At 39.3% G+C, this 27702-nt stretch overlaps 2 protein-coding genes across 6 annotated transcripts in view; both read right to left on the reverse strand.

Moving 5' to 3' along the window:
• Positions 1-13143, reverse strand: part of trpm7 (transient receptor potential cation channel, subfamily M, member 7) — a 38722-nt gene extending 25579 nt beyond the window's left edge. For both annotated transcript variants that reach the window (XM_062420844.1, XM_062420852.1), the window contains exons 1-5: positions 12977-13143; positions 4309-4388; positions 3109-3147; positions 1112-1313; positions 390-603 (exon numbers count right to left, since the gene is read on the reverse strand). In XM_062420844.1, coding sequence (XP_062276828.1) covers positions 390-603; positions 1112-1313; positions 3109-3147; positions 4309-4388; positions 12977-12979 — 538 coding nt within the window. In that variant the 5' untranslated portion in view covers positions 12980-13143. The remainder of the gene's footprint in view (positions 1-389; positions 604-1111; positions 1314-3108; positions 3148-4308; positions 4389-12976) is intronic.
• A 997-nt stretch (positions 13144-14140) lies between these two features.
• Positions 14141-27203, reverse strand: zgc:123258 (uncharacterized protein LOC641502 homolog). 4 transcript variants are annotated; one of them, XM_062420711.1, is made up of 17 exons: positions 26711-26965; positions 25278-25388; positions 24760-24942; positions 24259-24348; positions 23922-24055; positions 22495-22649; positions 22290-22386; positions 22055-22156; positions 21081-21162; positions 20185-20259; positions 19906-19962; positions 19373-19426; positions 18387-18486; positions 17839-17919; positions 17112-17272; positions 15294-15327; positions 14141-14611 (listed from the first exon to the last, which is right to left on the reverse strand). In XM_062420711.1, exons 1-17 carry the CDS (start codon positions 26759-26761, stop codon positions 14571-14573), a joined length of 1608 nt encoding a protein of 535 aa, XP_062276695.1. In that variant the 5' UTR covers positions 26762-26965; the 3' UTR covers positions 14141-14570. The 4 variants fall into 4 exon arrangements, with proteins under 4 accessions (XP_062276695.1, XP_062276681.1, XP_062276703.1 ...); XM_062420697.1 differs by having other exon boundaries at positions 14141-15327; positions 26711-26971; XM_062420719.1 differs by lacking the exon at positions 15294-15327 and having other exon boundaries at positions 26711-26951.
• Between the last annotated feature and the right edge of the window lie 499 nt (positions 27204-27702).

A 27702-nucleotide genomic window follows, 5' to 3' on the forward strand; every position in this document is an offset into this window, starting at 1 on the left:
AGTCAAATGATATGCTTCAAGCCCAGTATTAAAACTTCTGCAGCATGTGCATCACCATGCTGGGGGCAGGTTTGTGTACAATGAACATGTGAGGCACAGTTCTGTGAATCTGTGAATTTAAAATTTGCAAAGGTGCATGGATGGAAATTAATTAAAATTATTTTCCATTATGATTTGTCGAGGCAATTTGACATTAAATATTTCCTAAAGCGGTTTATTGAATTCTGGTTGCTGTGGAGAAACACAGCTGAAAACCACAATTACATTAAAATACTTAAATTAGATGACTTACTCAAATGACTTTTTCCTGTCTGAGATACACAGCTAGTAAGGGAGGGGGAGTACTTGCATTTTCCACAGACTAAAATAATTTCTCTCAGACTACAGACCTGTGTTGACTCCTCCGGTTAGAATCCAGGCCCCGGTGGTGACTGCAGCTTTGATGAGGCCCTTGCCCACCACTTGCTTGATGCGTGGGTGCAGATCAAAGTTCTGAATCCCTCCATGGACTGAGATGAGGATCTTGGGCAGCTCCATATGCCACTCCTTCAACATCAGCCGCAGGATGCTCTCCGGCCGCGAGTCGTTGGACAAACGCACATACTGCAGGCATTCACACAGACACAACAAAAAGCACACGCATGAACACATTAAGTGGAGAAAAGCAGCAAAAACTCACATTTGATAAACCAAACAAATAAATGGTGTTTTTGCTTGAACCATTACTTAAAAGATTATCTGATTATCAAAATAGTTGCTCTTTCACTTTCTTTAAATCGACAACTTATTGATCGACTAATTGTTTCAGCACTAGATTTTAATCATGTGCACCAGCAATTAAGATTTCTTTCTTCTTCATTTATCAAATCCAGCTTGAAGTGGTTTATTATTGATGACATACTAAGTTTTCAATATGAACAACATTTTATCAGTGATTTTTACTCATCACATTAGTACAAGGGGTAAAATCCATGTACACTAAACTTGAACAAAACATCTTGGAATACAGTGTTGGATCATTTTTCCACAATCCATGTGACAGTTATCTCACCAGCCCTCTTCTCACATAAAAAACTTGCCCTCAAGCAAAGAGAAGAATTTGCCCTCCTACCTTGGCTCTGTACGAGTGAGACCCTCCCTGGAAGTTGATGACACCATAGGCGTCAGTGGGGCTCGCCTCTGTGTGTTTTTCCACCGACCACTCCTCCAACTCGGGCAGGTTGGAGTTTTCCCCCAATTTCACGTCCGAGTACTTCGTGGCCAAGCTGGCTGTGAAGCCAACATGCTGCCGCACCAGCCGTCCACAGCAGCACCTTCACAATCAACAAAATCACTTTATTAGCAAGTTTTAAATTCTATCAAGGTTCTAAGTAACAGGAGACAAAACTTTTTTTGTACCCTGTAGATCACAAATACTTGAATATAAAAAACAAATGTAAATGTTATAGTGCTTTTTACCTAGAAAAACTGAAGCTACTTGTTTATAGGCAGTCTTGCCTGGTCCAATATGGCAGCAACACTGACATTGCAGCAACGGGCCGAAGCAGTCGATGTGGTGTCTATGTATATGTATGTCGATGAAAAGTCAAATCATATAATATAGCTGTGATAATATTAAAATAATATATTTTAAAGTATTATTAGACAATTGTTTTGGGAAGCAGGATAATGATATGGAGGAAACATTAAAACATGGTAGATGTACCAGGAATCCACGCCACACCTCATGACTATTAGTCTCTTGTATCCTTCAGCAAACAGTACAGAAAAAACATTTCCATGATGGCTCTTCAGTTCAATGAAAACACAAATCACTATTCAAACAAACCAAAAATAAAACAAAACTACAAGAGTCCGCCATGTGTGTACGGTCAAGATGCTAGGGAAGATAACATACGAGTATTTATTCATCTCGTCTTGTACCTAACTTTAGTGGATCATAATTTATAAGGTATGGAATTAATCTGCAGATACTCCAGTTCAAGATGGGACTAAACTTTTCTGTGGATGTCAGTTTTTAAGCCACAACAAAAGCCAAAATTTAGCCTGCAACAGTCTAGGTAAGCATTGTTTTTGACTAGCAGTAGTATATGCGATTAGCTGTGGGGACGGACGGACGGACGGACGGACGGACGGACGGACGGACGGACGGACGGACGTGCACACACACAAAATTATATCCTTGAAAAGTAACCTCAGGTTTCAGACAACCGTTAACTGACTTTTTCTGGAAACTTAAGGTAAAGTTTGTGATGAATAGGTGCACTATGGATCAAGGATTTTAAGAGTGGGTCCCCGTTTTATTTGTTTGTCATCATGCTCGCACATGGGCGACATGATACACATTCCAAACACAGCAAAGTGTGAGCAAAGACTGCTAGCAAGTAAATGTTTGTAAACAAATCACAATTTAAAAATTCTACCATTTTGGTAAGAAACACTGAATACAAACAAAAATAAACGAAACAGCACATGGCACTTTAACTCAAGCAAAGTAAATAATTTCATTGGTAATTTGAACAGAAACCAACAGTTATTTGAGAAACTACTATGCTGTAAATTAGAAGAAATATTTAGGGATGTTTTTGGTTATCAAACATGGCCAAGACTGATTAAAACAAATGATACTGTTTCACTCCTTTGATTATGGCTGGTAGAACAACAAACAACTGATAGACATCAAGACTGGAAAAAAGGACCGCATTTCAAAACTACAATATATCTCAGTAATATGATATAAAGCTGATCAAACAACCAAAATCTGACAAACAACCACAATGACATGGTTTGACAGAATTTCAACATTTCAGGTGAGCTCTAATTTTAAAGTGCCAAAACAAAGTAATTCTTATTACAATTAATGACCAACTCAAGCCTCTCCTGTTTTCTTGCCTCAATCAATTACCTAAGTCGAGAATGTGCATCCTGACACACAAAGCCTGGATGTTAATTGTTTCCTGAGGAGGGTCTCAGCTCAGTGGAAACACACAGTAACAAAAATTTGCCGGAAGTTTTTTTTGTGTGAAGTCACAGGTTAGCAAGGTTTCTTGCGGGCCAATCCTGTCTGGTAACAAAGAATGAGTGACACAAAAACCAAATGAGACTTACCGGACTAGCTGTTGACAGATCTGGCATCCTGGAAGGCATCTGAAAGGAATTTAACACGATCAATCACTGATTTAAACACTCACAAACCTCCAAATTGTGAAGTGCAGTTGCAAAGATAAATCAACATCTATAATAAAAGCCGAAAGTGAGGGCTGTGTTCCACTACTGAGAAGGAAGTTCTCAGTAGACAAAGTTGTTTGAGAACATTTAGGAAGGTTATCATCAGCTGGGCAGGCAGCCTGGTTAGATTGGCCTTTAATCAAGAGAGAGATAGGAACCCTGCCAAGGGGACTCTCACTTTGATCGCAGTCACATGCAGGCCTTTGTCGCAACGTTACATGGACCTGTGTTCACTAACACCTCTGAATCACCTATAAGCAGCGGCTCATATTGTTGTTAGTGCAAGAAAAACACTAGCAAATTATTGATGTAAAAGAAAACACGAGGAGAAGAGTAACCAAGCATCACTGTGAGTTTAAAAGTGGAAAGGAAGGAATGCAACTCATTGAAAGTGTAACTAAAAACAGAAATAGCTTACCCACAAAAGAGGGGGTTAAACAGTAAATGTGCGCAACTGTGGGAACAAGGCCTTCGCTTTTAATTTCTACTATTCTTCATAACTGGACAAATGGTTACTACCAGCTGCTGTACCTTTAATTTAGCCATTACATGTGTGCTTCTGATTCAGATTTGGTGCCCTGTGAATGAGTGGTTTGCCTGCCAAGCCAATAACAGCCCTCCATACAAATCTAACACTGCTTTGCAAGATTCCACTAAGAGTGCAGGGGGAAAACAACTGTTATAACAGACAAAACACATCCAGACCAGCTCTTCAGGAATAAAACTACAATTAAAAAACAGCACAAAAGGAAATAAATGACTGAAAACTGGATTCATATTTCATTTAAATCAAACAAATAGGAAAAGTTGTGACAAGAAAACACAAATGAGAAATCCAAAAATAAAATAAGAAATCCCATCGCTTGCAGTGAAAAATGATATGAGACGCAGGTTCATCACTGGCCTTCACCCTCAGTTAAAACTGTAATTATAGTGACAGACAAACATTAAAATTATGTGGAAACAGACTCATTTACCCATTGGAGAGTAGTGGTTAGGCCTTGCTTGACACACACCATACAATTACAATGTTTCCATGGCTAACACCACAAGGCGCACTACAGGAGCATAAACACATACCTGTGGGGGTCCTTTGACACTGGAAGTATGTACACACATTCCCTCTTGGTGAAAGAACTTTCTATCCAGGGTTTCTGGGACTGTGAACAAAGAAAAAACAGGTGTATAATGTTAGCAGCTGGTAATCCTTGTGCTTGAGTTTGATATTTGCATTTAATTAATTTAAGCTGCAAAACAAATTGTCACTGGGTGTGTTAAAAATAATGCTCCACAAATAGCGCTGACATTATATCCATTTTAGGTTCACAGACAGGTTAAGCAAGTGGAAAAGAAAATAAAGCATTGAATTATCCTGTTGTACTACAGTTAGCACAATGTTCTCTGTAAAAATGGACTCTAAAAAGGGCAAAACAAGGAGCTTGTAACCCCTTAATCCCAGATTTAGTCTATGAAAATCAAAAGGGATTAGAAGGCTTAATAAATACAAAAAAAGTAATATGTAAAATTAGGACAACTACAGTTCAGGATCCATATCTAAAAAGGTGTCTGCAAATGATTATGAGCTACATAACGCTGTCTCAATAAGTATCATGATTTTTAAATTCATTTTAAAAACAAGGATTTATGTCACAGGAATTTTCAATTAAGGCTTCACGTCTTATTGTTCTTCCAGTACAGCTCATGGGGACCCACAAGCGATTAGCACTGTTAATCCCTCCCAGCACAAAGAGGGAAACCTGCAAATACCGTCACCTGCAAACACCAAAGCGTTTCAACTATTCCTAAAACGCGAACAATAGTATTACAACAACCAGGGACGGAAATGTTGAGAACCAGGCAGGTACCATCTTGTTACTTTCAGCTGGAGCTAGCTGCAAATTGACGTCACATGTCAACTTCTCTCATTGACTCTATGTATCTACCCCAAATATCTAGATTCTTATCTCTGGTGTTCAGAGTGACTGTCATGCCCAATGCTGCCCACAACATGTACGTTGTACAAGGTGGCCGTACATCTAAACAAACAGGTCATCCCACCGCTTGACCTGCGACATTGAACCACTGAGTGTGTACCTGGATGTCGTCCTCTTCATCTCTGTGTTTAAGGGCTTTGTACAGGAACATACCAAGGCTCCTTCATGCATCTCCTGGACAAACCACAGTCACCACAGCCTCCCTTCAGCACAACCATTCGCTCTAGTTCTCTCCGTCTTCGTCCCTCTGAAGATCTGCACGCACTTACCATACAGGTCTCAAAGTCTACAGCGACACCGTTACCGTACAGATCCGGCCTGAGTTAAAAGCTGAGTGATCAGTGAGAGGTTGCAGCCTCCAAACTCCATCAAGTGTTAATCTGTAAGAAACCACTCAGGGTGCAGATGAATGTGTCTGAGACAAACTAGATATTATACTTAGGCTGGGAAGAAAGAGACGAGGGAGGAGGGGGTGTGGGAGAGGATTAGTGGATGGGCAGAGGCCTCAATGATATATACCTAGTTGTCTACTAAAGACACACCACCAACTGTGATTCATGCACTACACACAAAACCCCTTACGCACACTTACGCTTCAAGAGGTCTCTATTATTGTGAGACTGATTTCCAAGAGAGCAGCCATACAGCATTATAAAAACAAAACAAACACTCAGATCAAACTGAGGGCAGCAAACAAATGTATTTAATACACTGACAACTCATTGAGCCCACAATAGAGACTCACATATCTGTGAACAGCTCACACTCACATCTCCCATACGGAACAACTCTATATGAGGTACACTTGACAAAAGCTATTTTGATAGATTACACTAATTTCCATCTTATAAAAGGTGGCAGCACTATTAAGAGGACATTATGTGTTTTACAGCACGTCCTCAATGCTCAGACAGGTTGCTTGAATGTTATTTAAAACTTATGTTACCTGTTAAATGCTGTTTAGACAGAGAGTCCTGTTGCTGACTATGAAAGTTTTTTTGTCTTTTATTTTATATTTCGTTCACATGCTGCTGTTGCATCTGTATTGCAGATTTTTTTTAAATCCTGGGAGCAACTGACATTTTATCATCTAATTTAATGACCTGAAAATCTGCTGTGTATTGTACACGACACAGCGTAGACTAACCCCCAATCTAATCATATTATCAAAACTGCATATTTGAAAGTGAAAAACAAAAGTGAGTGCACCTGAAATGTCAGTAAAAAAATGGCTCAATTGATAATGACATTGATAAATGTAGGCTTGATTTGTCAAACAGACTGCTGAAGTCTCATTTTAACTTCAGCTGATCTTTAAAGAATGCTGTTTCACACCAAAGTGAGATTTTGTCCCCATTACTTTCAATGAAACTGCGTTAAAAGGGGGTTCTCTACAACTAGTTTAAACCAAAAGCCTTTTCACATACGGGAATGATAAAATTGTTTTTAAAACAGTCTTGAAAAAAATGTGAATCCACCCTTTAAATTTTTGTTTTTAAATCAATAGGAGCTTTCACTTCAAATTTGTGTGTGCATGATGGCTGCCTCACATATCCTGCGTCCATTTGGAGTGTTTGTTGTTTACGTCCTCAGAAATTAGTGCTACGTGTCTGCGAGATGCAATAAGAACATGAATACTAGGAGCAGTGTAGGGGTGGTATGGGGATGACAGGGTCAGGGGTCAGTAGACACGTCAGCAGCAACGTGTCCATTATCTTGGATAATGAAAATGATCATTAGTTGCAAACCTCGTCAACAGTAAAACAACCCTAACCATAACCCTAGACATACAAACAACTATGTCACAGCAGGGTAAACACAGCTGTATCTAATAACACTGATTGGTGGGTTTGATTCTGGTGTACCAATTAGTGAGTGTCGGAAATACTACTGTAATCTTACCTAAATCAAATATTATGAGCTGCAGATGGGTTTCCAATGCTATGACTCTAAATGTATAGATCCATGTATTTAAAAAAAGTAACGTTTGTGAGGTTATTTTCATGCGTTGCCTCGGAAACGTACAGCAGGTCATTGACTCTTGAGTGCCCTCTTGTTCACTGAACTGGTGGTCTAATCTGAGTCTAAAATCTAATGCACGGTATGGAGATTCACTACCTGCTCAACTAGTGGCAGATGTGAGACACACCTTACTTATATGTGCTGTGGAGCTGTGGAGGAATGCTTTGGTGTTGATTTAGATCAAACACCATCTAACAAAGTGTTAATGAGGGAGATAAAGCAGGACTGTGCTCTGCTAACCTGTAACCATGGTACCTGAGAATGTCAGCCAACAAAAGAGACTTGAGCGCTTTAGAGCCGCTGCCAAAAACACACACACACACACACACACACACACACACACACACACACACATTCACTCACTCTCCCACTTCCTCACTCCCTCCCTCTTCCTCTCTGGCTTCTTTCTCTAAGCTCCAGTGCAATGCAAGTTTTATGATTGCTTTTTTTCCCCTGTAGGAAATATAGTACAGCACCTTCCCATCTCTCTCAGTTCAATGATGTAGGATGCTGTAAAGGTTGTTTGCGGGTGACTGTGTATGTGGTCACATTTATCAAGTGTTTGTGATTAGGGATGTCCCGATCCAGCTTTTTGCACTTCCGATCCGATACCGATATTGTAGCTTTTAGCATCGGCCGATACCGATACCGGCCGATCCAAGCATGTATTAAAGATTAAAGATATTTACTTATTTTGTTGTTATACTCATGTTGAAAAGGGTTTTACTCTTAAGAACAACTAGCCAACTTAATTAGGTTAGTTTGAATAATCCACAATGGTTGGTAATAAGAAGCTGACCTGTTTATTCTTAACAGGGTTAAATAAACACAAAATAGACAAAATAATAAATAGTCAATTAACCACACAAACTGAATTGGCATCAGTGCTCTGCTCTTGAACAACAAGAGTGTAAACCAAGGCTTAAAAAGCCATCAGTGCAAACAATATTGTAAACTGTATGAAAAAAGCAAAACACACAAAAAAGCTGAGTAGAAAATAAATAGTGGGATGCTGGACAGGTCGCTAGGTGTGCTGAAAAACGCGGACCGGATTTGGGGGGAAAAGCTTACAAAAACTGGAATGGATTACCTACATTGGTGCGCTGGAAAACACGGACCGGAGTTTTGAAAACAAACTGGATCGGGAGTCCGGATCAGGATTTTCCCGTGCAGGCCGATCCGATATTGATATGCATTTTTTTGCTAATATCGGCGGCCGATCCGATCCAAATATCGGATCGGGACATCCCTATTTGTGATAGTGAATGTGTTTATATAGACAGACACCAATTTTAATCACCTACTATCTTTTATATTTTTCATGCCCCCCCTCCAAAAAAAAACACACACACACACAGAGCAATCACTGGCCTCTGTAACGTTGCCAACGCAGCTCTTCCTTCCCCCTCCTTCTTTTTCTCAACAATGTAACGGGTGCTGGCTGGTCAACCCATCATTCCTCTAACCCTGTCTGACGTAATACTGGGGAAGATAACATCTGGCTTGGCAATCCCATTACCCATTAGAAAGGACTGGAGGCTATGAGGTCTGCCTTCAGCGTGAGCGGTAGCCAAATAGAAGAATGGTTCTCAAAGACTGTCTTAGGGAACAATATTAACTTCTGTCTTTTTTCTTTTTTTTGGGGGGGGGGGGGGGGGGGGGGTTCCATTTACTTTGAGAAATTGGTATCAAAGTGTGCTGACTGTGATATGGCTTCAATGAGTTTCCCATTACTTGTAATGGAGGACAGAAAAAAGGTCTGGGTTTGAATAGGTAAGATTGGATTCATTAGAAAAAAAGAAATTAAAGGCAAATTTGTGCAACTACCTGCCCTCACCGTTTGATACAGATCAACTAATTATAATTATAATTGATTTTTAAAACAAAGATTACAATTCATCCACTGGTATATGGCTATAGTAGTCAGCATGGATGAAAAACTGGGGCATCCTCCACGGTACAGTGAGCTAAGGCTCTTGTCATGAGTTTTCTCTTGCCATAACCTTAATTCCTCACTACTGTTTCTCTTTCCATCAAGTCCAATCCCAGGAGAACTGCACAACCCTCAGAGGTACTAAAAGTCTGTGTATAGACACAGACATTGTACATTTTGGAGGGGCAATCACTTAGAGCTGAAAATATTGATTAAGAGAACATTAATAGGCAAAAATGTGATGCTCTTAAAGTTTTTAGAGCAGAAATGCCATGAGTTTCCTGGTTCCAGCTTTCGCAGATGGGACTATTTGCTGTTTACTTATGTCTTATAGGACAGTACATTGAATATCTTTGGGTTTTGGACTGTTGGTCAGGCAAAAAAAACTAAACAAAAAACATTAAACGTCCATTTTCATTATATTCTGACATTCTATAGACTTAAATTATAGATTTTATAGATGGGGGATTGATGATAATTAGTAATAGCTTTACAATAAATGTCACTGAACAACAGAAATCACTATTTAACACCAACAAAAGTGCTAACCCGCTTTCAAGTCTTTTGGGGGACGACCGAGTCATGTCTTAAGTCATCTGAGACAAATTCAAGGTCAAGACTCCTTTACGCTACAGTATGTCTGCCTCACGACTCAAGTCCATCATGTCTCTGAATACTGACATGCACATTAAAAAGCATTAGCATTAGCTCTGGGTATTTGAGCATTTAACTTTCAAATCTGCTTCTAATCATGTTTTTATATCGGTCGAGGCCAAGTCCTTTTTATTTATTTGTGTAAAATAAAAAACGACAGCGGTGCAAATTTGTGCTTCAAAAAAAAGGAGGTGCTCACAATTGTGCAAGCACGTGATGACTCAAACACTGAAATCATAGCATGTACATTGATGACAGAGCCGCTCAGAGCAAAGTGTTTGAGGAGGGCCCATGTGCAAAGGAGGGCTAGCAGATGTAATTTAGGAATGCAAGGTGTTAGGATAATCATTATTTTAAAATACAGTGACTGAATGAATTTCTACGAGCATTAAATCTTTACACACATGTCACAGCAGGCAAAGTCAGTTCAGATCTAACGTCACAATTTTGATGACTTAAGTGTGGCCCATGTAGAAGTCTCAGGTTCACAGCTGTGGATAGTAGTACCTGTAAAATGTTAAATTCCTAACATAAAATAGTGTGTTCAAATATCTATATATATTTGATGATCGAGTCAAAGGGCATTTATATTGGCTTCATTAAAAAAGGATATATCACACATTAAGAAGAAACATTTTAACAAACACAGGCTTTAATTGTTTGCACATATTAGTTGTTGTAAGATCTAGGCCTATAAAAGATGTTAAATGGAGAGAAAGAGTTGATTATAGCCTGCAGATAAAACTCCTGGAAGGTTGCACACAGAAGTTAAGTCAGCTCATACAGTCATGAGACCAAAGTGTGATGGCCCTCACACTGGTGCCCCTGGGCACGGCTGATGCACAGCATGGGCTGATGTCATGCTGTCCTACCTCCAGGCAGCTGTATAACCTAGTAATGTAAATCATGTGATGACTTGGCACATCTGATACTAGTGGTTGTGTTAGCCTAAGAAAATCCAAGTTAAATCAGTTTAAGGTTAAGAGATAGCAGCAAGCGCAGAGAGAAGTGCTCAAAAAAAGAGACTACTATAAGCACACATCTGCGTGAGAAGAGATTCAGGATATGCTAAGTTGCTATTCCATTCAGTGCTAATAGAGTACTCAAGAGCACAGTCAGCTGTGTGCCTTACCAGAAGCTTCAGCTCTGCAGAGCAGCGGGGTAAAGGACAACAGGGGTGCGCTCCATTCATAAAATCAACAAACTGAGACTGTGACAATTTATTTCTTCTTTTTTTGAAAGCCCAGTTCAAGGCCACTGGAAAAAACTTTATCAGTCAGTTTCCAAATGGGCTTGTGTTTGCGGTGCTAATGGATTAGAGCGTGAGATAACAGAGCTCAGAGAAGCACGCCACGGTCACTCTTCAGGCCAAAACAGGCATCCAACACACACACACACACACACACACACACACACACACACACACACACACACACACACACACACACACACACACACACACACACACACACACACACACACACACACACACACACACACACACACACACACGCGCTACCAGTGCATGAGTTTATACTGGAGCACAACACAGTGATGCAAGACCATTTTCTACCAGCTCACACAGCACTAAAGCCTGAGCTGATGACCAGTTCAACCAGCTTGCGTTACGTAAGAAACTGTGACTTGCAATAATAAAGCTTTATTACCAATTGGTGATACAGATCATATCACGCTGATTACTGTGGTGACCCAGTATCGGTTCACATCGTGCAGTTAGTGGTGATCCTTGCTGCACTGTCAGACTGCTTGGAGCAGCAGCACACAGCAGTGTCCCTCATCCAGGGGTAAGCTGGGGCATGTGACCGGCTCAGGCTAGCATTGTGGGAAATAAAGAGAGTTTTGCAGGGAGGTAAAAGACGCAACGCACCACAGTGGAGAGAGGTGTGGTGAAAGAATATCAATATGGTGATACAAGATCTGAATTTATCAGGGATTTGGGTGATGATATGTCCCTCTTCTTACAGGCCACAATACAGTTAACACAAATGTATCAGATGGAGTTAAATGACCAATACTGTAAATATCTCTAGGTCCATGTTAAATTAAGGAGGATTAACTAATAGCAATGTTAAAATTGTAGTATGACTTTTGATTTAGTATTTGAGTAATGTATTTAAATGACTGAATTCAGGTCAATACCCTTTTCCTCAGCAAAATGTACTAAAATCATGATACATAGAGATGTCATGATTTTAAAGAGTTGGAAATTCCAATATGACCCATCTCTAAACACACTGTGTACTAACAACCCTGACACAATAATAGCATCTTCTCTCTCCGCTCACCCTCAGCGCTTCCATCTACCACTCCAGAAAAGGACTAGACAGGAAATTATTGGGAGAAAGAGGGAGGCCGTGTTTCTTGTCAGGCCGAGGAAGAGGATAAATGACATCTTACAAAACAATGTTGAGCCCAGTCTTATCTCAGCAATGTCTGCAGCAGGCCTGTGAGACATTTAACTTTCAGCAAACAGCAATGAGTTGGCGTAAAGGGGTTTAACTAAGGTCTGAGACAGCAAATGCACTATTTCAGCATCTCTAAACTTTTCCAAAAGCCATTCAGTTTAGACGCACTTGGAAGCCACTCAAGGTGGCATTGACTTGTTACTGGCAATGACAGCGTGCCTTGTCCGACATCTGGGACAGCTGGCAGAAATGTGTCTTAAACAAGTGCCAGCTGCTCTGAACAGCACTCTTCTTTCTGCTCAGTGCCTCTGTTGTCTTCTTTATGTTTTGTAGCATTAAAACCGCTGCTAACATCAGGCAGCTGCCGCAGCTAGTTAGCTTGGGTTAAGTACCTAGCATATAGCGCTAGCGAGCTAGCTGTTTAGCCTGCTAGCGCCCGTGTGTGATTTTTGGGGTTTTCTTGCCAGACAGTGTCTCACCGGAGCGCACTTTGCTGCTTATGTCCGGCTCTGAGAGTCTCTGTTGAGCAGGCAGACAGTCAGCAAACACAGCAAATACCACCCGGCTCTCGGCTGGGTGCCTGACAGGCAGGAGGCAGCATGCATACGGGGGGGACCTGCCACTCAAACCCCCGATCAGTCACGACGATCCTCAGCGCCAATTTGACAAGACTATTAAAACCAGAGGAGGCAGCTGAGAGCTCACAAAGGATTACTTACCATTCTCTTCACCGTTGAGACTCAGGAAGAGCTGCGTCGTGGCTTTTATCCATCTATCAGCGTCTCTCTCGGTTAGCCTTGGAAGGAAAGCCCGGTGGAGGTTGGAGAGATCCGCTTCGGCTGCAGCTCCAACGGAAGGTTGCTTTTTCATAATTGTGCGACTCCAGACTGACGCTGCATGACGGGCCGGCTGACTCAGCCAGCCCCTGCACACTGTCACATGGCTGAGGCGGAGCCACCGGGCACATGTGCCTTTGTTTTAGTTCCCAATTAATACGATCAGCTGGCAAAAAAAACATCAAATATCTATATTCCGCGTTTCTCGTTTATGTGGTCTGGCTGAGCACTTGCAGAATCGTAATGAGAGGCTAAGTATAAATATGAATCATTTAAAAGACGTGTAACAGGCAAACTAATAGTTTATTCAAGTTTAACTATATATATATATTACTCATAGGTCTGCCAGAAGCTATTTTAAAAAATAACAAAAGGATATCCCAGGTGAAAAAAACACTGGTCTTTATCCTCCTCATACTTGCTCCGTCTTTTTTTAATCTTTTTAATCAAATATTTATTAAAGGGATATTTTACAACCTGGCAATTCTGAACTTGTTCTTATTACTGGATTGTAATAGGTCTATAAAACATTATTAGTAGTATTACTAGCCATTAATGATGCCATTTGTTACCACTTAAAAAAAAATCTTATGAAGTGTGCTTATTAGTGATACTACAGGGGTTTCCTCTGTTTTATAGACATTTAGTGCACTAATAAACAGTCCTAAATGAATCATGTTTCAAAGAGAAACAAAGTCCATTCAAAATATTTCATACATGCTTGTCAGAAGTTAGATTTTTGTTTACACAGGGCGATGAGCCTGTGTTCCCACTGAGCTACTCCTCATGCTTTTTATTCAATATAGCATATAACTAACAAGCTCTACTGAATCCTCTGCGCAGTGGCTACTTCCCCGTTTCCATTTTTAGAGTTTATTCATTAATACGTACTGTAACACTGTCTGGCCCCCAGCTACCTCACAAAACATAAAAAACGTCTATTAAATCAGTCACATACAGAACAAGTTACTGCCTGCCTGCGGATAAGTTGTTCATCTAGAGTAAGATTGAACTCAATGAAAAGAAAAACACATTTAAAACATTAAATATAAGTTGTTCATTTAATATAAGGCAACAAAAGCAATCACATCATACAAACAGGTTACACAGAAAATCCCTAAAACATTTATCAAAAATGTACCATATTTTGGCTGCAAGAAATGTACCCCCCCCCCCATGAAACAACCATCAAGCTAGATATTATAAAGTGCTTTCTCTTTTTTTGTATGCTATCATCACCAAGGCAGGATGTATAGGCAAAGCCATTACAGTTTTCTGAACGTGAACAGACTTTTCAGGCACTAACAAGCTTTTCAATTACTTAAAACATATCCGCTTCCTCACACAAGCCATTCACAGCAGTCACAATTGACCCATACTGTTAAGAATCCGTTGATCAAGTGTTCCCTTGGTTGGTAAATTTAATATTAAAATGTAAAAAAAAGCATCCAGCAGTCGGGTCCCTGACACTGGCAAGTCAGCATGTTTCTCTTTCTACGGAGCCGTCAGTTCTTCCCTCTGAAGAGAAAAGGAAGGAAAAAGTTAAACATTTTGTAATTTAATTGAATTTAATACCAAAGACAGAGACAGAAAGATTGCAACTTAGATGGGATTTAAATTTGTAATGCAAACTGCATTTACAACAGCGAATGAGCGCCAACACATCCCAAATCCATGCCACAGTCCTCCAGACTTAACTGCAAGCATCAGCATGCAGATGGCAACATAAACATGTTGGTAACTGCATGAAGGATGGAGTTTTAGGAGTTTTGATTCCCGTTGGTTGGAACAGATGAAGGGTTTTAGAAAGCAGAAAAGGGTACCCAAAAAAAACCAAACTGCAGAAATAAAGAGATGATGTTAATGGTATTCCAGGGCCATAGCTTTAACACAAGTCCCCGTTGTAGCACAGCTGAGAAGTCCCACAAACACACGGGAAGGATTATTTTCAATCAACTAGGGACACCTAGTGGTCATTTGATGTAAAACGCTGCACTGTAAACCCTTAAGTCCTTTATTAGGTCTTTGTATTTAATTCATAAAATCAGTTGTGTCATAGAATATCACATTGACCCTGGAAAGCAGGCGTTGAAATGTCAAAAGAAAAAGAAACTGGTGAGAAGATAAGGCACTGCAGTAAGCAACACTGTAAAATGGCAGGAGAGATGCGGGGAGAAGTCTGGTTTTAAGGGAAGCAAACCTGGCAGCAAAGGTTCCCTGGATGAGTCCAAGACCTGGTGAAGATGAAGCCAGGTCAGAATTTTATCTTATCTTTATGTGGCTCTTTTTCTTAGTGTCTCACACACACACACACACACACACACACACACACACACACACACACACACACACACACACACACACACACACACACACACACACACACACACACACAAAACACATAAAACACACAAACACAAGCAACTCCTGCGTGAACACACTACAATTATGTAACTTTGACATGTTCACTGTGACCAGCCTAAAGGAAGTTTCTAGTCACAGCAAGTTCATTTTCAGTCTGTACAAGCAATGATGGTCATGACTGTCTGGAAGGTACATAGAGTGGTTTGGTTGAGTTTAACAATACACAATTTGTAGTAAACTAGTATTTGTTGGTATTATTCTTCCATAGAAGAAGAAGTTTCTGTCAGAATCAGATGGTTCATGAATGTGTTATTATTCTCTGATGCTCCAACATGAACTTAATTTAAAAGCAGACTCAGTTCCTGTAATCTAGCATATTTGATTTTGCTCTGTTTCCTTTGTGGTCCTTGTTTTTAATTATGTTAAGTTTGTATGTTATGTATGCTTATATTCATATATTTACAGTAAGTCTATATACTGTATGTGCATTTGCTTTTTGCTCTTCTTTGTGGAGCCTTGCATTTTTACAAAAAGATCATCTCTACATTTCTCATTTAATGGGTGTGTCTGTGAGGCATTAAAGTCTTAGGACAACCCAAACAGTTCAACAACATCCTACTTGTGTGCTCATTCATTATAAAGATACGACACATTTATGTACATAACTGGGTGTAACACACACACACACACACACACACCAGGCAAAGGAACATGTATATAACAGATGTCTTTCCATTGCTGTGTATTCAGGTCCTTAAAGATAGCGCAGTGTACTGGGTTGATTGATTGATAGACTTTGTCAATATACTATTAGTGGGTGACTCAGAGCAATCTCTCAAGTGTTAGCCTTTGTTAAGGTTGGTTTTTCAGTACCTTTAGCTGCTGACAGCTGAGTGATGACAGATTTATGTAAAATAAGGGTTAGATTCAAGAGGATGTGAAACATTACTTAAGGCCCAGCAATAAAAGTAAGAAAATTGTGACCGCAGATTCTCTTCTATATTTTCTTAAAATAACTCAAAATATTTAAAATGTATCATATATGTGCATCATGCAGTAAGTTAAACACAGCACCACTCAGGTTTTATGCTTTTACAGAGCCAAACTTTCACAGACATACATTTCTTCAACAGTAAAAGGGACAGAGAAGAACTGCCTGGAGTAACATCCATTGATGCTGGCATTCAATGCATGGACTAGTTTTCTTGTAAGAGCTTCAGGTGGTCTTGTGTGACTAGCTTTCTCTTAGTGTACTTGCAAGACAAGACAGTTGCTTAACAAAACAGGAAATTACACGAGTTATGTAGCTGTGAATGCAGTGAAGCAGGGCTGCTCATGGCTTTTTTGGCTGAACAGTTAGATGCTTATTTTATTATGTTACGTACAGGCAGTTTGGCACTAAAGCATGTTAGCCTTTCACATATTAGTAATGTGAATATTCAATACCATTCTAGTGTCTGGCAGTGAGCATGACTTGGCATTAGGTCTTGCAGTCTTTGGCATAGCACTGTGAAGGAACTGGTTGTTCAAGCAAAAGAAGTGAAGCACTTCAGAAATATACTGGAACCTGATTGAAAACATTGAGGCAGTACCGTCACAGCTATCAATCAAACCTGTACAGAATTGCTTTGAATCCTCTCCCTGTTCCTCTCACCTCATAGGTGGTTCCTGCCCAAAACTGCTTCATTTCTCCCCTGCACCCAGCCACCACGGCCGAGGTTATCAGGGTGAAGGGCACCAGGTAGAGCAGAGCAGGCTGGCCCATCCCTGACAGCAGCATCACAGCAAATGTCGTTATCATTCCCAGCAAATAGGCTACAGAGAACAGGACAGACAGACATAAATCAGAACTCCAATCCAGAGACAATTAGCGGTCAGCTAAAAGGATGTCTGCTTTTCACTGAGCACAAGTGTCAAAGAGACTCACCAAAGAGATTTTGATACTATTGAAACCAAAACGTTCGACACTATAATGTATAAGGTAACGTTACAAAATACAACTTAAATAAGGTATGGAGTTCAGCTTGAAGAGTGTGTGAAGAAGAGAAAAAATGTGCAAAGCTTGTTCAGATGAGAAAACTAATATGGACAAATGGGAATGTTTTAAAGATATTGTATATGTGTGTACAATATTTCTAACATCTGAAAATATAACATACTGAACATTTATGCTTACATTATCACTGGTCCTATAAACCCTGGGCTCATGAAAACTGTTTACTACTTACTATAAGATTTATATTTAGCTTTTTATATTTCAGTTATTAAATTCAATTATTCCTTTTTCCAAAGACAGAAATGAAAATACAAGACACCATGTTTACATGTAGTACTACAAAGTTGTTGAATAACAAGATGTTTCTAGTTGAGCTTTCAGGTACCTATGCAGCAGCTGAGAAAGTAGATTTTCTTGCTGCTGTTGACCCAAACATCAAATCTGCTGCAGTAGGCCACCAGGAGACCTGTTGGACCAATGGGGATGCAGCAATGAGAGTGAGTCATACATCACAGTACAAAACCTTTGCTTTTGTTTGTCTGGTCTCAGTTCAGAGTCAGACAGTGCTGCCATTTTGTCTTCTGCTTTCTAAAAATAGTTGGTTTGACATTCAATTAAAAAAAGACAGCAGCACAAACCAAAATGAGGAAATAGCTATCAAAAGTAGCGAGTAACTTAAATTAGTAACGTTTCATCCAGCCAAAATTCTTCTCCATAAGCATAAATGACACATTACTTCTATTCTTTTATTCTTGTGTTTTGACTTCATTTATCCACACCATGGATTCAGTTTTTTTTTCTTCTGCCTCCAACAACTCATATCTGTTGGTTCAGTGTGGTCAAACTGACTGGCGCTAAGCAGCCATTGTTGTCTGTACTGAAAGTATTTACCAGCAATGTTATAGGTGAAAACTGATGAAACTTTAACTTCACCTGGAACAATGATATCTCCATAACCCAGAATGGAGAACTGCATCCCGCACAGGTTCTGAGCCCAAGCTGTGAACCGCGGGACACGCATCACCACAGGCAGCTGTGAAAACAAAACACTTCAGATGCTTAAAATGACAAAGTGTGACAACAGCATTACATTTATTAATGCAGTGACTTTCACTGACCTGGGAGGAAACAATTATCATCATATAATGACTGGTAATGACTGGTCTAATAGCAGGTTTGTCACCATTTAGGTTGTCAGTAAAAAAAATGGTTCAGTCTTGAGGTATACAACACATACTAATTCTTAAACAATGTCTTACTCCATATAGATACAGAAATATTCCCTAAACAAACACAATTTACGAAAACACTGAAGCCAAAAACCAATCTTACAACAATGCAACAGCAATGAATAAACTATTCATGAACAAATTCAGCTTGAGTAGATCTACCTTGTCAAAAGCCTAACGAGTGACTTATCAGCACCCACCACTTGATAATCATGTGAGTAAATGTGTGTTTCGTTCACTAACTTCAGATTTCATTTTTATGAAAGGATTATGGAAAATAAAAATGCCTCCTCAAGGCTTGTTTTCAGAGGGGATTTGATATCAATGGAGGAAAAACATTATATAAATGACAGGAACAGGATGTACAGCAAGAACAGAAACACGGGAACACACCTGAACCCTGCAGATTGTTATATTTCTGTTTAGGCTGTTTTTACCAACTGTACAATATTTTTGTTAGTCTGTCAATTCTTTTTTGTTTTCTTCTGCCAAATTTTAAGAACAAATCATTACTGTTTGGATAGTCCATGTTTGTCACACTATACAGAATAGTATATGAAACCATAGTAAAGCCCCACATTTTATCCAAGAGCAGTTGAAGTAAAGTTGTTTCTACTCATGATATTCTTTCCCCAGTCTGAGACGAGGCATCAGTACAACGAGTAGATGGATAACAAGGGGAAACCTTACTTTCTCGGAGGGAGCCTGGGGTTCAGCTGGGACCTCCACCATGTTACCTTGCGTCTACGACAGAGCCCACCCCACCCCAGCGCACAGTTAGTCAACCGGTCTATCATTCCACTCGGGTTCAACAACAAGCAGAGCAGATCAGCCAGGATGTTAATAAAGCCAGAAACAAACTTGACGGGGAACTCCACCAAGCTTTTGGTTTAAGTATGTTGTTCAGAGCTTGAGTGAGAAAATGTATTTATTCACAGAGAGATGATTCAGTCTTCATTCTCCTAATTAAGTTAACTTTTTTCATTTTTTTGTTTTTGTTTTGAGCTACAAGCAAGGAAAACAATGCCAGGGTCATAAAAACATGTTTAAAGGAAACTTTGTGAGCGATGATGATAACAGAATTAGTCTTTTCTCTTAAATCTAGGTATTCAAACTAATATAAGTTAGTTACTGTCATTTAAAGTTTTTCAACCACTTCAACAATGTCTAGACAATTCGGTGGAGTTCCCCTTGAAGGTATGAAGCAATGTAGGGAGACTTACCTTCTCTCCAGATGCATCTGGGCCCAGAGCAACCTGCACCATAATGCTGACTCCATTCTGTTGAGAGATGCCAAACAATTATATTACAGTTTGTCTGCATCCTGACAGCTAATAAAACCACCATGCATCACCACAGATGCAGAAACATCTCCTGTTAAATGACAGCAGGGTTGTTTCTCTTTTGCAACTCTTCTTTTTCTGGGTTGAATATTAAGGAGTGGCATAAAATGATAATACAAAATGTCACGGATATTTAAATGGAGGAAATGCATCTCATACCTTTGTGAAGAAAGGTGTGATGAAGACGAAGAAGACGTCATACACAAGCAGGAGGCTCAGAAGAATCACACAGATCTATGAAGTAATGAGGGAAAAGAGATTGAACTTAATTCAAACCATATTTCAACATTACTGCAGTGCTTTACAATAATCACATATATGACCAATGATTGTACAGTGTCCGTCTAATAGCAATATATGGGTCAATGACGTATAAGGATTTTCAACAACTCAATTTTAAATAATAAAAACAAGCATATCTAATGCAGTAGTTCAAACATTCAGAATGTTGTGTACCTGACAATTCATATTACAATTTGAAAGTGATTTTAGTGGGGGTTTTTCAAGATTAATTGGCACTGGCCTGAAAAAAAAGTCATTTGGTGCGACCATGATTCATCTTGAAATGTCTTATATAAATAAAAGATCATCATTTACAAAGATTTAAAAAAAAATGCAAATACTTTGTTTCCAAACACTTTATATTACTGAAAACTTGTAAAAAAAGATGTGAAGCGTGTTAAGTAAATTAATTTATTTCAAGATGAATCATGGTCGCACCACATGACTCTTTTTAAAGGCCAGTGCCAATTAATCTTGAAAAACCCACTAAAATCACTTAATTTCAAATGTATAATATGGAGCTTCAGGTACACAACATTCTGAATGTTTGAACTACTGCATTAGATATGCTTGTTTTTATTATTCTACAATTGAGTTGTTCTAAATCCTTATACGTCATTGACCCATATGTAAAAAAATATATAATTTGATTAATGTAAGTGACACTAAAACTAAAACTCCAATGCCTAACAAAGCACAAGGGATAAATGCCTCTGGACAACGCAAAGAAGGAACGATGAAAGAAGGGAGTGAGAGGCTGTGTAAGGAGGTACCTTGAAATTGGACAGTGAAATGGTCTTCATGAAGTTGAGGCAGAAAGCAATGCCAAGGAGATCCTGCAAGATCCAGATCCATCTACCAGGACACAAAAAAAGGTCTTGTTTTAACCTCAATAATTTACAATATAATGAAAAACTAACAATGTTAGTTACTTCTTAAAATCAGACAGACCTTTAATAGACCTGAGCAGCTGTTGAGTTTGTAGTCATTAACATCAGCAAAACATTTCTCATGTGTTTGACTTTCACAAATATTGCACACATCCACAAACAAACGCAATATTTGTGGATGTGTGCAATATTTGTGGTGTGTCTATGTAACTGTGGGGGCATTTTTGTGTGTGCAGCACTTGAGTCCAAAACAAATTTCCAAATATCATACTAAGCCGTTTATAAATAGGAATAAAACATTATTTTAAGGATTTTGTGACATGGATGCTGAGAATATCACTTCCTGTGTGTTGTATCAACCCTGCCAACATTATTATCACGCTAGACATAATCAGTTGTGATAATGACGTTGTTATTTAAGCTGCATTGTTATTCAAGACGCACAAAATATTATACTGCTAATAAAGTAATCCTTTACGTCTCAGAGAACACACATCAACTCTGAATCATAAAAGGAATTCTTAAGTTTTCAAGAAAATGTTTCAATTCAGGCAGCAGCCTTCTCTTATATGTATTCAGCAATTGCATTCGGGAAGGTAATTAAAAGTCCTACCATTACGTTTCTGGACAAGTTAAGCTCTCAACAGGCTATATAGAAGTTCTACTTTAACAAATAAACATTAAAACAGGCTGTTCTGATCTAAAGAGCACTGCTGCTGTGATGTGAAGTAATAACCACATAATTTATTGCTTTAGCACCACAACATCCCCCTGCAGGGGTGTCACAGGCACGTCTGACTGAAACCAAACAGAACAATTGAAGTTGTGCTTTGTGTACATTTGCGCCCTCACAGTACCTGTCCTCATTCCTGTAGACTCCCCAAATCACAGCAATGGTGATGCACACGGCAGCCAGTATGAGAGACCTCACTGAGAAGTTTGAACTTTTGATAGTGAAGCTAGAAAAAGAAAAAAAACAGAAACACTCAAATAAAAACTTTCAGGGTTTGAGACTTGCCTGCCTGAGAATGAAGCAGGAATGCAGCAAACCTAACTCAGCTTCACATCTTTTTGATGGAGTCGTGCTCTTACCTCCCAGTAGCACAACCCATTTTATCCATCACTGCATCTAGACAGCTGAACAGCGCGGTGGCAGATGCCAGGCAGAATATAGCGATAATGATGTAAACTGGGGGGAAAAGAGACACATGCCACATCAACAAAATACCAGATATTTGTACTCCTTTGGAATACATGAGTGCTTTTGTTTGTTTCTTTGTTTTTTTGTCCCACTCACCGAGGACATTGTAGAAGAAGTACATGAGGACGAGCATCCCGCACATCAGGGCAACAAAGATAACAACTTTGAGAGGAGAGTACAGGGACAGCTCTCCACTGTCTGCTTTGTTTTCGCCACCTCCTCCCCCTGCCGCACCAGTGTTCAGCCGCTCTCTGCCACAAATAGGAAAACATTAGAATACTAAACACTTTAATACCATGTTTTAAAATAGCACTGCACTATTCCATGACTAATAGCACTACTAACCAGGGCATAAAATTAGCACCAGCCACCAGCCAAACTCTGCTAGAATATGCAAGTTGCTGTATTGTAAATAAACAGCAACTTGCATAAATAATAAAGTAAAATCTGAATATTCACTAGCCTTTTGTCCTGTGGACTAAAAAATTATTTTTTTACGCTAACTAGATGAGCAGTGTTTCCCATTAATTATACAGACTGTGGCGGCCCGTCATAGTCTAATTTGTGCCGTCACTGTTATAAAAATTAGGATTATACTGTAATTCAGATGTTTTAATTCATACAATGTGTGTGTGTTCCTGTTTTTACATAACTGTTTTAATACTTTCTGTCTCAACGGTTTGCTGAGACTGGCAGAAAGACAGTTTAACACTATGTGTGATGGAGGAGTCACTTTTTGAACTTCTGTTTGTCTACTGATTAAGGGAATATGTTTGCCAGCTGTTGAGAGACCGTTATGACGCTGTCTATGGAATCAGTTATGGGAAGCGGCTGAGGCAGCCCAGGTAGAGAACAGCATAAAACCTATCTGACAACGCTCCACGGAGAGCCTTTTCTATTGTAACTCTGTCTGTTGCATTGGTAAACGCTCTGCTTGTACAAGCTATAAGATATTTCGAATCCAGTTTTCTTTGTTAAAGGTAATCATTAATTTCTTATAACAGCCACAGTCTCACAGTGAGCTGAACGTGTCCAAAACATTACATTGTTTTAGGGCTGAGCGGTATATTGAGCAAACGAGAAATAGGACGAGACGTTATCTTCTTTTGTGCGGATTATATTGACAGTTTGCTGTCACTTCTCGTTGCGTTGCTCTCCTCTGCTGTCAGAGAGTCTGTTCAATGCGGAACTATGGGCATTGGTCATTTTTGATTGTTTGATTGGAACATTTATTAACTGGTAAAATGTATTTCTTGTGCTTTGTGGGTGTGTCATCACCAGTTCAACCAGTAGTTAAATTACTAAGCACACAATTTTCTTCCCTAGAGAGTTGGACTGAGACCTCACCACCATATTTTCTCAAAATTCTGTGGGAAACACTGATGAGCTATATTCCCAATGATTTTATGGAGTTGACACTGACACTGCATATCAACAACATTAAAAACAACTATCGTCTCTGCTCTAGTTTGAATGTGTCAAAACGTTCACATGTGAGCTTGTGGTTAAATGCAACATCTCACCTCTCACATGCACCGCTCCAGAAACCGCCCAAGGCTACCGTGACAATAGAAATCAGTAGCATGACGGCAATACTGGGATCAATCTTCGAGTGCGGTGGAGCATAAAGCTTCACCTGCATCTCTTCACCAAACACCTGACGACATACACAAACATGAGGACATTTTAATAAGAAAAACTGCACACACTGCTTTGTGTGCCATTCTGAGAAAAGAAAAACAGTGGGATTGAATGAATGACGAATGAGGGGAGGACGAGGGTATGGGGATAAGCGGGGTGACAGTCAGGTATGTATTAACACCAAATTCAATAGCAAAAGTAAAGATAGAGCTGTCTGACCTGCTGTGCTTCCAGGAAGTCCCTGTACCTCATCAGTGCCAGAGGAATGTTGACCTTTGCATACTCTGAGTTATTGGCTGATGGAGTGATCTGAAGAGCCAAGAGGTGCAGAAAAGATTTTTATAAACACAGTCGGTACCTAGTCTTCGGTGAGATTTCATTTCATGTCATTTATGCATGCTATATTGTCAAACAAATATGTAAAAGGTGACACAGTGAACAAATCACGATTAAAAGGAACATAAAGATTTGTTTTACATGGAAATAATTATATAACTAGAAATGGAAATCCCCACACCACTGGTGTGTCACTTCCTAATTTCACTTCAGCATTTAGTATCTTGCATGTCACACTGGTATATCCTGACACTAGAATGATGATCCGGCACAGACAAAACAATACAAGGACCCTCGATGGGAGCTATTTACCTATTAACTTGCATTAAAAAAACATTCCTTTATATCAATTAAAATAAATATAGATTGATGTAAATGTCCTACCAAAGTTTTGTTGCTGGCAATGAGCAAAGATGTAGCTCCAAGATTCTGAGCAACCAAAGCTTTCTGGCTGAAATCACACTCTCCCCTCATCACCACCAATGCTTTGCCCTTTACCACCTCTGGACTGACCCCTTTGTCATCACACAGAAGAGTGGATGTCATGTTCACCAGTCGATACTGCACCTAGAAGGTGAAGACGACAATTTAATGTAATTTTCCCATCATGAGCTTAGAAAACATACGAGAAGTCACACATTACTGTACGTTACAGTACAACAAAATCACTTAATGTAAGGTGATCATCATTATTTATTAATTGTAAATCATGTGTCACCACATTCATCAAAGGGGTAACCAAGCCACCAAGTTGTAAATAAAGGCTGTAAGGTAATTCTCTTAAATTAATCTCAAATGTATCATCTTAAATGACAACTAAGGGCAGGGGACCACATATTATAACAAAATAGAGACAAAACAGAACAAATGGAACGGAGTAAATAAAAGTCAGAGAAACTTACAGCAGCATCAAGAGTTTTTGACAGGGGGGTCCAGGAGTGGTTGTGAACAATGCAGTACTCTCGATCTGTATCTCCATTTGAAATGTGCAAGATTGCCTCTTGGCAGTTTATCTGTTGGAAAAACAATGTTATTCTTTTTTTTCACACAGGCTTGAGTGTTGGAGAAAATATATAAAATAAATATATTACCCTCATCAGATAAAATGGATGAATCAGACTAACATGCTATGCTGACTAAAGGAGAGAGTTGAATGCAGTTCAAAAGCAGCTGGCCTGACAAACAAATACAGCATCGACAGACAAATCATCTAACATGGGTGGCATTAAGACAATAACAGAAATCACACATTTGTTATCAAGATCCACAAATCGTGAAAAGAATGTGTTGGATATATACACAGATTTGTAATGTACTTCTTACAATACGTTAGGAATGACACATTTATAAATATGGGAGAAGCTGTGTTGTTTCCCATTGAATGTTATAAAAGTGATCATAAATAGTCTGTTAAAATTTAAGTACATTTGACCTCATACTAAGTAAGATAAATAACACTTCCTTGTTGGTGACGTGGGAGAATTCCCCTCAAGCTGCCCAGACAGAAATTATTTGATATTTTATGAAGGTTTTAGATGTGATAAAAACAAATGTTGGGGAAAACTTGTTTTTCTTGGGAAATTAAAAATAAAAATAAGGGCAATCTGACATTAGTGCGCCCTCTTCCTTACTGATTCACATACAAGACAACTGTGAGTAGCGCTATTTGATTAATTTATTGTTTCTATTTGGACCACATTTTAAATTCACAAATCCAAATTCCTGCAAACCTTTTAGAGCTGACTGTTTATATCATTAAACAATACATTTCTTCAATATGTGAATGTACGAACAAAAAAAATCAGTTAAAACGTAAAACCACTGTAAGGTTTACGAGATATTGGCTTAGCTTTATATTGTTCATAACAACATTTGACTTACTCCACCTGTTACAAGTTGTATATAAAAGGTGCTGAAAACTTGACGTATGAGTTACTTGTTTCAATTTAGTTTTTAAACAACTCAATCTACTGCATTAGTCTCGCATTAATGATCAAAAATAGATTTTAATGAGCAGGATATGATTCACTTTCAGTTTAGTAAACTTTTAATGTCCTCAGTGTGCTCATTAGGCTGGACTCTAGCTGTCGATGCTAAGTGGACCAACATTAGCCCCGTTAGCTCCTCGACAGCACTAATTTCTCTCGGTACCTACAGGACAAGACGGTATATATATATAGATAGATATATATATATACAGATAGATATACAGATGATCACAGTCTGTTGACTAAATGCTCCGGGTATAATTTACACACTTACAGTCCTCATAGCTAGTTATCAGGCCCAGCACTCGCTAACCTTCACTTTCACTCATCAGCGTCAGTACACTTACCTGCGATGCCGAGAAAACCGATAAAATGACGATTATGAAAGCTCTTTCCATTTTGGCAACATCCGCTTTTTGATAGAGTCTGGCAGAATCAACATTAATTCACTTCTATGCAGCAGGGAGACACTTTTATATTGACTATGTTCCTCGTATCTTCATAATAGTTGCTGAGCTACGAGGCACTTCCTGTGTTGTTCTATTGACACGTGACCTGCAGGCATGAGCAGAGCACGTGACACGCTGACCCACTGCTTTCTATTTCACCTCACAGCTTCCAAACTGTGGGTCCAAACGAGACCAAACTGTGGCTTCAAACTGTAGGTCCAAACAGTACGTGGATCCAAGCTTTTTCTTTTTGGTTTGTAGTGGCAATTCGCATCCAATATATTGCATGATCGCCTTCTACTGGATTCAGACTAAAATCTCCATTTACTGAATACAATGATAACAACCCCTTCCCATATGCTCTATGATAACGTCTCTATTTTCCAGGTTTTTCTGAGAAACTAAACGCTTCTCTCATGGATGGATCACCAAACATGCCTACTGGGCCCAGGTCCAGGGGCTCAGGGGGGCTCTAAATCCGGGCTTTGGTTTGAAGTCATTATTATTACTTTGCATTTCTTGTCACATGGTCAAAGGGCTTAGTCATTCACTCAATGACAGAGCCCCAGGCGTCCCACTGAAAAACTGAAGGAATAGCCTAAACATTCACTTTGAAGATGTCAGATGGAAACTATCATGGTACCTTTTTTATCTTGTTGTAAATCCTGTTTAGGTACAGGTGAATTTAGTTGATGTGCTGCTGGCTATGAGTTGAGTGCACCTGCCCTGCCAAGGATGGGTGGGGGCTGTTAGACCTCCCTGCCCTGGGGCCCATTGTCTCATAATTGGCTCCTACATTTAAACAATGACTAAACTTACAGCAGTTCATTCACTGCAAACGTCTGAGTACATACTGCCTTACTGGGTATGACACATGATCCACGACATGT

This window comes from Scomber scombrus, chromosome 1 (genome assembly GCF_963691925.1).
Source record: "Scomber scombrus chromosome 1, fScoSco1.1, whole genome shotgun sequence".
NCBI lineage: Eukaryota > Metazoa > Chordata > Actinopteri > Scombriformes > Scombridae > Scomber > Scomber scombrus.